This window comes from Leuciscus leuciscus (assembly GCF_965113295.1).
Source record: "Leuciscus leuciscus genome assembly, chromosome: 7".
In the NCBI taxonomy this organism is placed as follows: domain Eukaryota; kingdom Metazoa; phylum Chordata; class Actinopteri; order Cypriniformes; family Leuciscidae; genus Leuciscus; species Leuciscus leuciscus.
In genome coordinates, this window is record NC_138731.1 from 38,328,417 (window position 1) to 38,342,872 (window position 14,456).

The 14,456-nt window shown below is 36.3% G+C and overlaps 2 protein-coding genes across 2 annotated transcripts in view; both read right to left on the reverse strand.

Moving 5' to 3' along the window:
• ccdc141 (coiled-coil domain containing 141) overlaps positions 1-9,835 on the reverse strand; it is a 35,274-nt gene extending 25,439 nt beyond the window's left edge. Inside the window, exons 1-6 of the mRNA XM_082176657.1 lie at positions 9,712-9,835; positions 9,511-9,543; positions 5,749-6,150; positions 3,633-3,755; positions 1,917-2,108; positions 165-273 (exon numbers count right to left, since the gene is read on the reverse strand). Of these exons, the coding sequence (XP_082032783.1) occupies positions 165-273; positions 1,917-2,108; positions 3,633-3,755; positions 5,749-5,859 (535 nt within the window). The 5' untranslated portion in view covers positions 5,860-6,150; positions 9,511-9,543; positions 9,712-9,835. The remainder of the gene's footprint in view (positions 1-164; positions 274-1,916; positions 2,109-3,632; positions 3,756-5,748; positions 6,151-9,510; positions 9,544-9,711) is intronic.
• Positions 9,836-11,667: 1,832 nt separating this feature from the next.
• The window catches only part of sestd1 (SEC14 and spectrin domains 1), a 36,868-nt gene continuing 34,079 nt past the window's right edge, over positions 11,668-14,456 (reverse strand). The window contains exon 19 of the mRNA XM_082176678.1: positions 11,668-12,869. Coding sequence (XP_082032804.1) covers positions 12,713-12,869 — 157 coding nt within the window. The 3' untranslated portion in view covers positions 11,668-12,712. The remainder of the gene's footprint in view (positions 12,870-14,456) is intronic.

Below are 14,456 nucleotides of genomic sequence, written 5' to 3' on the forward strand. Positions count from 1 at the left end.
ACAAAGCTTCCACTACGGACTTTGCTCTTGCTGCTAGGGTGTTGGGTGCATCATTAGTGAGTTGCTTTGGTGTTCGGGTGGCTGTGAGTTGTAAGGGTGTTCAGAATGGTGCCTATAGTTATTTAGTTTGAATGACAGACAAACCTGGGGAACAAAGCTCTTACCTCTTCTAATAGTGCCGTGTCTCTGAAGCAATTCATTCATGTTGTCTGCAGTGGTCGACTTCTGGCCAGCACTCTGAAAGTCCTCAGCTTCGTCTATCCTGATGGCAAACTATAATCGAAAAAGTTTTAAAGGCAGCTGAAAAGACTGGTAAGATTAAGAGGCTTAGGGAAATATGAATTAAAAAAATATATTCAAGCATTCAAGTTTAGAGGCGATACGATTTTTTTTTTTTAATGTTTTTGAAAGAAGTCTCAACAAGGCTGCATTTATTTAATCGGAAATACAGTAAAATAGTATTATGAAATATTATTACAGTTTAACATAACAGTTTTAATATATTTTAAAATTGGATTTATTCCTGTAATTACAAAGCTGAATTTTTTGTGTCACACGATCCTTCAAAAATCATTCTTATGTGTTAATTTGGTGCTCAAGAAATATTCCTTGTTATTGTCAATGTTGAAAATGATTGTACTGCTTAATATTTTTAGTGGAAACTGTAAAAAAAGAAGAAAAAAATTAAGTGAAAAATGTATGCATTGCATGCAACAAGAACTGGACGCAACAACAAGCATGTGACCAGTGTAGGCAAATTACTCATTAACTTTTTTTTTTTTTTGCGTCTGTCAAAAAAACTTGAGTCATTGGTTTGAATCAAAGAACTATTTGTTTGATTAATATTATAGCCATTTCCAACTAAAATGAAAAAAATGTGTTACTGTGTTGAATGTTTTTATGAGATTTTTGTTACTGACTAGTTGCTCACATGACAACATGTAGTTCAGAATCAAATTCAGAACAGAGTTTTGTTGTAATAGATGGTATTTTATTTATTGGTGAGGAGGTTACTTTACTGGTAAAGTTCCTACTAAAGCTATTGTTGATGGAATCACTATGGAACAAAAATAGTTAAATTCCTTTTGATTCTCATCTCTGAGAAAGAATAATATCTGAGATCTGGTATACGCCACATTTCTTTCAACATCTGCTCGGAAACAGTGTGTGTACTCTGCATGACCAGTTTCTGGTGAAAGACAACTCCATCGCGTCACAAAAATGATAGCAGCAACCTTCGACGGATGAATGCACTTGACTATGCACATCATCATAACGGTAATTTAGCAGGAAGCATGTGTGTTGAAATGTTAGCAGCAAAACAAATATTGTTCTGAAACATGTTCAACGTTTGTTTACGCTTTCGGCTTCTGTCAAAACACCAGCATGTGACCTTGATGAGGAGTCATCTTTTATCTGGAATTTATAGCGGAAGCAGATTTCAAAGTACTGTGACTGACTTGCTTCAGATTTGTGGCTGTTCACTATAGAAAACTGAAGAAATATACAACATTGCATGTTCAATATCAAATAGCGCCATGGTTTCCAACTTTAAAGCTGTAAAAACAAAAACCGTCATTGTTTTGAACAGTACACCGCGTACTGCACTCCCCACGGAATGTTTAACCATCAGAGACCAAGCTTTTTTTCTATAAATTGTTTTTAAAAGCTGCTGGTTATGAAAATAATGATACTTTATGTTTGGAAAATGTTGCGAAAATATAACAATGGCCTTTTAAAGTTACAAAATTTCACTGCTGTTATGCACAGTGGCCCCTAAAGGACACTTAAGGACACAGTTCTCTTTGCATTTTCTGCTTCAAAAAAACAAAACTGCATTTTAAACATGCAACTTTGCTACAGCGAGTCTCTGTGGGTTCAAGTATGTCAGCAGGTCCTATACGCAACTACATTACCTCCAGAGCATACTCAAAGAAATGGCAAGCCAAGATCAGGAGGGATCTCCTCTTCTCCAGGTGGGTCACCAGTGTTTTCCAAGCCTCGCTGAGAGAGACAGCCATTGCCTCGTACACCAGACCCTCTCCTTCCTTCTGAGCTGCTGTTTTATCTGCCTCCTCCAGCAAAGCCCACACACCTCCTTCATTTTTCTGTTAGATTGAAATTCAATTATTAGAGTATTATTAAGTATAAGTGTACCCAACTCTTTCTTTTATTTAAACTGTAAACAAGAAGCAGCTTCCATGCTGATTAGACACGTCTGGTGGGCAGATGCACATAATGAAATATTAATGTGCAATGCCGTTTTAACTGTGGTTGAGGATTTTTTTGTTGTTGTTTTGATTAAAGGCTATACTCTTCATTCTGGGTCTGTAGTTACATTTGGTCAGATAGCAGCTCTGATGTTCACCAAAACAGTTTGGAGCGGTCTGACCATTTTTTCACTTTCAAATATAGCACAGAAATGCATATAATTGTATGTTCAAATAAATATTTTTAAGGCAGATCAAAGCAGCAAGGAACTCTCCTTGTAAGGTCTGAAAGCATCGCTTTGTGGCATATGACAGATGTAACGCCAGCTATTTGGATAGGGCAATATAAAAGTGTACAAAATGTCTTATGAAACTGTGCTAAGAATGTTAAACATCTGTTATTAATTTCTCTTCATTAAATCCTTGATTTTTACCCTGCAAATCACTTTATAATTCACCTTCAAAACATTCATCATGAATGGAATCATCCCACTGAAAAGAGCAGATTTATAACAATCATATTTCAAAGGCTCAAATGAAACATTAAAGAACCTTGCAGTTAAACTGTGTGGTGGGTCTTAAATAGGCATTAAAGATCAGGAGCCTCCAACAACAGCAACATAAAACGCCAGTGGAAATGCCGTTAATCATCTCCTCATGGTTCTGTGAGGAAGACATTGGGCTTAAGATAGGGCACCGAAAGAACAGAAAACTATACAAATACATGCCAGCCAAAAGTTTGAACACACATACTATTTTATACTTTTCAGAAAAATAATAAAGTCATCAACACTAAAATAACACAACTGTAGTTTGGGAATCATCAAAACTGTACTATATTGTAGCTTCTTTAAAGTTGATAAACCAACTTTTTGAAAGAAGTCTCTTATTCTCACTCAAGCTGCATTTATTTGATCAATAATAGATACAGTAAGGACACTTGTTGGCTGCTTACTTCACTATCTGGTCTAACTCATCCATACAGTAGTCGTAGTAATAATAATAATAATAAAATTGTCTACAAAACTTATTTTGTCTGCATAAACCTTAAGATAAAAATGTTTTTAAAGATCATGAGAAATATAAATTTAGTCAGGTCTATCTAAACATTTGTCTGGTAGTCTACAAAATAAAACAATTGTGCTTTAAAGCCCAGCTGTAGTCAATCATTGTATCCCTTAAAAACAAGGTTGTTTGTGATGTCAGAAACACCAGCGATTTCAAACCGCGTTTCTGAGTCTTTGGTTCACTGCAGTTTTAAGGAGAAAATACTCAGCAATGGTGTAGACTTTACAAATTTCTACATGGTTTGTCTTAAAGCACATTAAAAACAGAACATAGACATATAAACAACATTAAAAACTTGATTTTCACCACAGAAAAAAATAAATATATATTTTGCGTTGGTACAGCTGAGATTACCTTAAGTTTGGCAAGAAGCTGCTCGTGTTCCTCTAGAAGCTTTTTGGTCTCATCTTGGTTGTTTCCAATCTCCAAGAGGTTGGGTTGCGCTTCAATCAGTTGTAGATGCACCAGCTCCCCACACTTTAAACACACACACGCACACGGAAGTGTTAATATTTGCTTGTGCTTCTGCACATGCACCTCTTGTATCCACGTGGCCCCAAGTGCATTTCACAGACTGTAAACAAGACTAGTCTTCCATTGGCCCCTGGCCAAAGCGCACTTCGATTTCAATGCCAAGCCCCTTCAGTGAATTCATCCGATTAATTGCTAGTCCCAATGCATACTTTGGCATGCAAATTGCACTGATCTTAAATTCCCATTGCATTTTGCAAGTACGGGACAAGCCATTCTGAGAGTGAATGAAATGTGAAGCTTCCACAGCTGCCACAGCCTGTCATGTTTGTTAAACAAAAGCAAAAAATACAGTTAAAGGTATGTGGTCTGATGGCTAATTATCAGCTCTGTATACATTATTAAAGTATCCCTATTATGCTATTTTAAACGTTCCTTTTGGAGGTCTCCTACAATAGCTTTACATGCATCCAAGATCAAGTAATAATATACATTGCAGCATCACCTCTTTTCTAACAGTGCCTGAAAAAGCTTGATAAACATTCAATCTCTCTAAACCCCTCCTCAACGAGAGCTTCAGGCAGAATACAGGGTCTATTGCAGGCTAAAACCAACATGCCATTAACAGCTTTGTCTATGAAGAACCAGCCATATAAACAAAGACAAAAGTGAATACTTCAACCTAAAAAGTCAATGATATCAAACCTCCTGCAACACTGGTGAAGGGAAGATTATCAGTGAATAGCAACTTAAATAATACTGTTTCCCACACAAAGCTATCAAATGACATCAGGAGATTTGGAAGAGAGCAAGCATTGACTACTTTTTGAGATTTTTGGACCCTAACACACAAATTAACAGCATATCAATTACGAGAAGTAAAAATATTAATTTTGGGATGAACTATTCCTTGAAACAATAGCAGGGAGACTGCAGTGTCCTCTTCTAACAAGCACACACTAGACAATAACAAAACAGGAGGGTGAACGTTCGCAGAGAATCATTATGAATAATTCATGCCATAAGTAGTTTGGACCATTACAGAGCTCTGTGTTTTTCTCACAGCTGTTTTTGTATTCCTATTAAGTCACTATGTCAGGCATTTTTAAAAAAAAAAAATGTGCAGTGCATGGAATTCTCTAACAAAAAAACAAAAGGTTGTATTGATATAGCCTGAGCCAAAAGTCTGTTGAATAGAGAAAGCAGTGTGCTCAGGACATCAATGGTGGGAGCAGTTTCCTTTCTGTGTTTGTAGAGCTTTAGATAAATCAATGAAGATCTCACGGTGAGTTCGATGATATCACATCCAGCTACGCAGAAGTTTTAATTGAAAGATATTATTAAGAAATGGAATATTTCACCCCAAAATGTAAATTCAGTCCCCATCCACTTGCACTGTATAGAAAAGAGCAGCTAGGCAGTGTTGTTATTCTTAACAAAAACAACTAGTAACATTTTTATTTTTTTGTTTTGTTTTGGTAATCAAACATAAATAGAAATGTATTAATAACTAACTAACTGAAATAAATAAGTTGAAGTGGAAGTATTGAAATACAATTAAAAGACAAAATCACAAAAAATATATAATTTTTTTGCTTAAATTAAAATGAAATTTGTAAAATCTATGAACAAAAAAATGATATATTAACATACTATAATAGTATGTAAACAATATACTAAAATAACACTGCAGCATGGAAATTCTGCTGAATCTCTTATTTTGTGTTCCACAGATTCTACTGATTTAGAACAGTAATTTGAGTAAATATAACTATATAACTTAATATAACTTCCCTATTAAGTAATTTCAAGACATACTCATACAACAGTACAAGTCAACCTTAATCACCAATTTTTTTTATTAATAACTGCACAATGATCATCTGAATGAATTATAACTGTAACAGTAACAAACCAGTATCAAGTTAATAAGACACAAACATGTTTACACAACAAAAAGTCTTGGCATTGTAAAGTAAAATAGTTCAGATTAAAATACCTTGAGCACTGCTACAACAATCTGTGAGTCTCCAGCCTGTACGGCCACGGTGCTGATTGTGGTTGTGGAAGGCTGACCTCCAGCATCACCTTCACTGGGCATTGTGGACATTCTCCCCTCGAGTCCACACGTCCAAGAATCAGAAAGGTCAGAACAAAGCCCAGTACACACAGGTTCTTGCTGTAATCCAAATCTCCACAACGACCCCAGTGGGCGGCTAAACCCAAACAGAGTAAAGTCTCTGAGGATTTTAAAGTGACACAGCCCACGTCCACATCAAAGATCCACTTGCCCTGCAGGTAATCTCTGCAACCCCTCAAAGGACTTTCACAATTGCTGGGCTCCTCCAGGCTCCACCAGGGCAACTGGCCTGACTGAACAGTGTGGTGCAAACACAGCCGTCTATGTTAAAAATAGAAATATCCACTAAGTTTATCACACTGTGCGGATCATTTGACACACCCCCGTTTGGTTGCTTTAGTGCGTCTGTTGCTCTTTCTCCTCCCCTTGCATGTGTCTCACTTAGCCTTAAGTTTGTTTTTCATCACAATAGAACATATTGCAAACTATTACATACCAGAAGAAAAAAACTATTCTGCTTTTATTTACTCATCTCATGTAAAAATTATAACAAAATAACAAAACAAATAAAGCACAAGTAGTTATATATTCCAAAACTTAAGTTGTCATTCACTAAAAATCTTGACGTATGCTCTATTACTTTATTGTCCTCGAAAGGCAATTTATGTAGACAGCATACATACATGTACAGCAACGCAACGCAATGCAATGCAACACACAATAGCACACATTTTATAATAATTCAGGTATAAGGGAATTCTTGTATTTATTTGATTTACACAAAGGGAGTTTAAATCTCCAGCCTGAGGGAAGCAATTGAATTAATGCACAATGGGTGGGTGACATCGGCAAGGACTAACTAGGTGACATCCTAGTCTCCGTTTGTTCAGAAATTGTTCAGAAATTTGTGTAATAGTCCTTAAGTCGGTCCCCACTATCTTGCTACTGCACATTTTAACTATACTATTCAACTTACTCCTATTCTTTACATTAAAATTACCATAACAACAAATAATACAAAAACTTAAGACAGATTCAATCAAACAGGTATAACACATTTTCATAAGAGACATCAATATTAAAATTGCAAAGTTTCTTCAGAAAATGCATGCGCTGAAGAGCTTTCCCTCTAATAATGTTAGTGTTTACCTCAAAATCTAATTTATCATCAAATAATGTCCTTAAATATTTGTAAGGCTTAACCACCTCAACCTGATGTCCCTTTATGACAGCAGGCAACACAGGTATCGAGTTCTTCTTATGGAAATCAATGGACATCTCTTTTGTTTTAGAAGCATTAATATTTAAAACTGAAGCATCACACCAGTGAATAAAATGATCTACCACTGGACCATGACTACCATCTGACTCAGTGAGAAGAGACACAATCACCAAATTTAATAATGTGTCTCCCCTCAAAAATACTCTGATAGTCATCAGTTAATAAGTGAAACAAAAGAGGTGACAGAACACAACCCTGTGTGATGCCAGTGGAAGACAGCAGTGCGTTAGACAACACACCGTTAACATCTATCCTGAGATCTATTAGTTAAAAAAAAAATCCACTAACCAACACACAGGGCCCTACTTAAACGATCTGAAACGCAAGTATCAAGCGCGAAACGCAAGTATCTTTGTGGGTGGGTCTTGGGTTTGGGTCTTGGGAACGAAAATCTAAAATGGGTTGGTCTGAAGTAGCTTCATTATTCATAGGTGTGGTTTGGGCGTAACGTGAAATAAACCAATCAGAGCGACATCTCACATTCCCTTTAAGAGCAGGCGCGCTTGTTCCATGGCGATTTGCTATTATAACGGCGGATTTGCCAGGCGCGCGCCAGGAGCGGTTCACAGCCGAGCTGACCGACGTTCTCGTCAGGGCCGTAAAAGACAGAGAAGTGACATTGTATGGGGATGGGAGAAACCCACCCAAATTAGCTTTGGTTAAACAGGCATATACTAATTTGGGTAAATGTGTAAGCTAGATTTATGCCTATTTTTTCACATCTTCATGGACACAACAATGATTTCCCTCGTGTGTTAATATTTTTCCTTGGAATTATGTATGGTTTTCTAAAAATGAGAACTGCTGCGTCTGTGTGTAGATGAGATAAGCAAAGTGTATGCCATTGTGCACACGCTACTTTGATTATGGTCAAGCATGCGCCCTTAAATAGCATATGAATATCATGCGCAACGCACCACTGACTTTAGACTAGGTTTTTCCCGGTCTGTGGTGGAATTGTTTTCTAAACCTGCAAAATAGCACCAGGGAACGTTTGCGCCGGAACACGCCTCCTCTTTGCGCTGAATCGCCCCCGGGAGTGCAAGTTAATTTCCTAATTTACCGACCTTCGTCTCTGGAGGGAAAAGTCTGCTGTGCGTCGGGTGCATACTAGGAATGATACATGCGTCGGTGTACAAAGTCAATTGCGCTGGGTGCAAGATAGGGCCCACAATGTTCAAATGGAAATGAAAATCGTCGAAAAGTTTTCTTGGCAAAATGTGTGGCTGAACAGCACAGTTAAAACCAGAGGATATATCAATGAAAAGCAAACGTACATGTACCTTCCAAATGTCTTAAAATCATATTTAATAAGGTGGAAGTAGTGTCTTCAACTCCTCTACCTGATCTATAGTGCTGATTGTGTCAAGGCTGAAATCTCCTTCCTAACTATTTTTATTAAAGACTTCATAACCAAAGAAGTAAGTGCAACATGCAATCATTAAGAGAAAGTGAATTTCTTTTTTCCGCAAACTGATACTTTTTCCCCCATTATTAAACATCTTTTGTGTTCCACAGAAAGTCTTAGGTTTGGAACGACATGACAGACTGTTCATTTTTGGGTGAACTAATCCTATCAGAAGTGTTTATTTCCACTGATACTATATTGTCTGGCATAATTAACTGGTCAGAAATAACAGAAAGGCATTTTCAGAGTAATGCATCTGCAATGTATCTTTCCATGTTGTACCATGTGTTTAAAATGATCATGGAAGAGGCCTGTTCTGTCTTTAAATGCCTGTTCCAATCCAAACCACAGACCACCAGAAATCCAAATTACGTTCCTTCCTATTAAATGTAATGGCTACTAAATTATTAAAATAACTGTTTGTACTATATGCAGTTCATATTATTGCTTAGTACCTATTTATGTAAATGCACAATAGTACAAAAACTGTTATACAAAGTGCAAGCAATTATAAAACAAAGGCTATTGGAAGGTGGCAGAGGTATCTGGTGTGTTTAGAATTTATTGTCCATCAGTCAGCCACAGCTCAATAGACGGAAAAGACCAGAGAGAAGCTCTGATTGTGACTAGTCCCAAAAAGAAACAGTCCCCTCCACACCCTTAAAGGGGATAGTTTAACAAAAAATTAAGCCTCATTTCGTTCTAAACCTGTATAGGCCTACATTTCTTTCTACTGCGGAACATAAAATATATTTTATTGCCCATGCAATGAAAATCAATGGTTGCCAAAGCTGTTTAGTTACCATTGTTCATCAAAATATCTTCTTTTATGTTTCAGAGGGAAAAATAAAGTCAAACAGGTTTGGAAAGACTTATGATTATTTTTTACTCACCCAGCAAACTTTGTTGCAATTATATTACAAAGAGCATGAAATAGCTTTAGCATACTCCTATATGTTGACAAAATTCACCCAAAAATGATATCACTTACCCTCAAGTTGTTCCAAACCGGTATGAGTTTCTTCTGTTGAACACAATTGAAGATATTTTGAAGAATGACAGGTGTCAGGTAATATAGACAATTTATGCTTGGCATTCCTAAAATGAAAATCACTTTCAGGCACTATTTAAACATTTATCAAAAGTAATATTCATTACTGAAATGATCAAAGTGGACAGTGGAAAAAGTTACCTTTAAATCAGCATCCCACCACATACTTGCTGCTGCAACAATGTTGTCTTTTCCACTGAGGACAATAGCAGTTGCAGAACATCCTGAGGTCTTGCTATGGGGTCTTCCTACCAGTGCCTGATGGAGGAAATGTTTAGAGATAAAGTGGGGAAACTGATTACAACAGGGCAGCAATGGAAGAGCAATTCAGCTGTGCATTGCACATTGAACGATTATTCAGCATTTTATACAGCTATATATGATAATAACCATTACAGTGAACATGGAGACGATGATGTCATTTCATCTTCAACCGTAACGGAAAATAGAAAAATTATCTACAGGCTCTCTATGGAATTCACAAGAATACATATTGTAGTAAGTAGATCATACATTTTACTAACATATTTAAACAGGATTCACACAATTTTTAACCATTGCATGAACATTGAATTTGTTTTCTGGATACATCTTTTTTTCTTTTTACTCAAATTCAGACTTTTAGTGTTACCGAATAACTGATTTGTAAGTCAGTTGGCCTTCAAACAACTCAAATTTCACTCTACAAAAGAGCAATATTTTGTTAAATATTTTAGACTGAAGCTTAAAAAAATATCCATGACAAATTCACTGCAAAGACTGGTCTCTGTCTAAAAGGTTGCCTGTTAAAAACTAATATAAAGGTTTCCAGAAAGTTGCCACAGAGGGTCTGTTTTTTCCCCACTGTTACAGACATGCCACCAGTCCTCCCAGCACAGAGGCAGCAGCTGCTAAGACAGCTGAGAAATTCAATAGATTTCAGAGCACCAATGGCTAGTATAGGACCTAAGAAGGCCCCTGACGACAACCATGCCATTTGTCAGGAGCCCTGATAAACTCAAGTTTATTATTAGACAAAACTCTGATTCTCAGGCCAGTCATCACACAAGCTCTGTGACTATGCTTTCTGGAAACCTGACAAGCATGTACGTGCTTTATAATATGGGAATAAAAACATACACATCGAGATAAAATGCGAATAACGTAAGAACTTCACTTCATTAAATAATATTGCAGTAAGATAAAATAAAATAGACTAATGGAAAAATAAAATAAAAAGAGTATTATCTCTATGCAAATTAAATTTTTTCAGCATTTCTTTTAACTTTTTAGGTGAACTGAACAAGTTCTGGACAGGTTTTGAGATCAAATCATCAGAATGCTATTCAAATGACTCCCAGTTATGCCAATGTGAATCATTTAGGATTAATGAAATAACCAGAAAGCAAGAGTTTGAGAAGAGCTGCTGAAATCTGCAGTTAAACATTGATGCAACTTTAAATATTCAGTGTATAAAAATATCTTCTTAACCATAACTGATAAGGACTTTTCTCCTAAAATGCTGCACAGGGCAGAGAGAATGTAAGTGAATAGCAATGCCTCAGGCAACTCAATGACCCGCTTGACTCGCATTTTTCCTTGAGATGTTATAAGAAATCATCAATACAAACACAAGTCAAAGTTCAAGCAAGATGCATGAAGATTTTGTAAAATATTTATACTACACACAAACCAGTCAGCAGCCAAAATGATCTCGCTCTCTCTATAAAAAAATAAACACATGCTACCTTTAAAATGTTTGGGGTCAGATATTTGAAAGAAAACTATTTCATTCATGATGCAGTGAATTTATCAAAAATGTGACTGTAAAGACATTTAAAATGTTACAATGGATTTCTGATAATTCAGCTTTGTCATCAAAGGAATGTTACATTTTAAAATACATTAAAATAGAAAAGTTATTTTAACTTATGATATTTAACTGTTCTTAATGCATGTTTGATCAAATAAATGCAGCCTTGATGAGCACAAGATACTTCTTTAAAAAAAATGCACTAATGTACCAACACTGGTATAATCAGCCAGATAATGCTAATTATTTTGCATTGCACTGACAAAAAAAATACAATAAATACAATTTAAATAAATCACAAAACGCAGTATTGCCCATGTTTATTGAATGGGTGCTATAATATTCCTGTACAGCAATGGACATTATGAGGCAGATTTATGCAAAGCATACATACAGTAACAAAGTCCTGTAAACTGTAACAACCTGCCAGCTTTATGACAAAGTAAGAGAGTAACAGCCTTTCCTCTCCTGTCTTATGGCGCAGTTTCTTTCTTCATTTATTTTATACAACTTATATTTTCATAAAATACACTATAGCCTTTTAAAAATGGCAAAAGCATTATACAATTTAAATGGTATGCAAGGTACAAAAAAAGGAAAATAAATATGGCATTAATATTTTATGACATGCATTCATTTGCAAGCAGCGTACGCATTAGATTGACAATTTATGAGATGAAACCGTTGCTCACATTTTCCCATTAAAACAAAGCTCTGAACAACAATTCTACATTTGGACCTTAAAGCTTTGCTTTGTTTTGTACCTTCATGGTTGAACTACAACAGCTTCAAGTTTCTGATGTGTTGTTTCAATACCGGTTCTACATTAGAAACCATCTTCTGCCATTTCAGCGAAGGCCTTGTGGATGGATATTTATACTGGCACAAGAGAGAAGGTTTGGTAATTCTCAACAGAAAGCAGCTGAAGGAAAGAAATAGAAAATACAATGCTTACGGTCAGGAAAGGCCTAAAAATCTAGAGCACCAGGTACAAATGGAGTAAAGATGGTGCTTTATGTACATTCTACAGGTTTAGTAGCACCATTACAAGCTCAAGGCGCCTCGTGGGAGGAGAAAAAGTCGACAGGTAAGGTAAAGCTTCTTAGGGAGACGAGAGTTCAAAGTAATGTGGTCGGTTTAGTATTCAGCTGTCCACGCAGGCAATGCAACGCGAGCCCGTGGAGTCTATCTTTAACTGCGCTCTGTAAGTTAAGATGGTTTGGTGAGGTGAAGTACAACAGAGACGGCGGGTGATCGGGGTCACTTCTGGACCGGACCGGACGCGAGGATCAGGCGCTGTGCTGCCGACTGCGTCGATTCCTGCAAGAGGGCATGAGGGGTATCGGGTTCTCAACTTTCCCTAGGCCCCGCCTCCAGAGCCTCCTCATCCAGCCGCTGCTGCTCCTCTTCCTGTAGGAATCTCTTTTCCTCCACTAGCTTCATCCGGTCGCGGATGCTTTCGGCTGAGGAGGCCATGTCACCCGGGCTGCCGAAGAACTGCTCGCTCCTGCAACCAGGGCGAATGGGGATGGTGGGAAATGATGACAAAAACAAGACATATCCATCTCAGTGATTGTTGAAGAAGTCAAGACGATAAAGCAATCCAATTAAGGAAAAAATACTAAAAGATTATGCTTTAATGCGATAAATTGGTTTGAGGCAAATAGAAATTGCCCCAACATATGGATTTCTTTACTGAAGTAAAATTGGTATTTTTTTTGTAATGGATGAATCAGAACAGATAGTGAAAGAAACGTACATCACAACTCCTTCAATACTTTTTAAAAGGATCCTATTTAAAAAAAAATTCTTCATAAATAATAATAATAATAATAATAATAATGATGTAGTCATAAGATGTTGTATGTGGATACATAAATTATTAGTAAGTAGATAAATTAAAGCGAGGTACAAGCAGGCAACATTTTATGCATTATGGTTTATATATTTACGCTTATACAAAGTGACTACCACCGCATTCAAGCCATACATTTTTCAATTCATACATTCCCTAGGAATCAAACCCATGAACTTGGGGTTGCTAACGCCTACCGATTGAACATGCATGGTTACTCCGTCAATGCTGTTTTAAAGGATCCTATTCTTAAAAATGTATTCAGTAATCATCATTATTATAAACAAAAATAAAAAATATTAAGAATATATTTTTTAAATGTATAAAAATATGATGTGGCTAAAGTGTGGTCTACACAAGTGTGGTCATGCTTCATTTCAAAGCTGAGGATGTTATCTCTAAAACTATTATGTCATGTGTGTTTTTAGAGAGGGCTGATAAGATGCTAATAAAATATTTTATTGCCCTGTAAACACCCACTTGCACTCTATTGTCTATGTCTGGTGTGGCGAACAGCCCCATTCAGGTTTCTATTGTTCTCACTCGACAAACCTTTCACACCTCTGGCAGGTATGAGACCTAATCTTCATTCTACTTTTAACATTATTCTTTTGTTTGTAGAAACCATATTCTTGGGACCTTATGTGAATTATTTTAACAAATTAGATATGGAATAGAATAGCTCCAGGCGGAACGGGTGCATTCGAGCTACAATTAGCAATTGAAATAACAATTGAAAAGATTAATATTACACTTTTACTCAAAACTCACTTAAACCACCATCGAGTGTTTGTAATAACTTCCGATTGCGTTGCAATTTAATGTGGATTTTAGCCATATAATGTTGAAATATGTTATGTATAGCCTTTTATAAGCAGCTATTGCTGCGCCTGCTTAGCTTTTATAATGTAAACATCAGATATTGATATGAAAATACCCCAAATCGCATTTAAAAAAATATATAAAAATAAATAAATAAATAAAATCACACAAATCTGCACTGTGAAGTGGTTTCATACCTACACATGACAACTCTCTCTTGGTCAGCAGTAGCGTGAACACAGAATTGAATGTTCCGGTATGATTTTGTGAAAGGTTTAATAGACATAGCCAAATCATTGTCATTTAGGAATAAGATCACATGGGTGTCTGAATAATCCAAATTTTTTAACTATTAACCGTGCAGTTCTAATTAATATACTACAACTAATGACAGTTGAGAGAAAAAATACAGTAGAA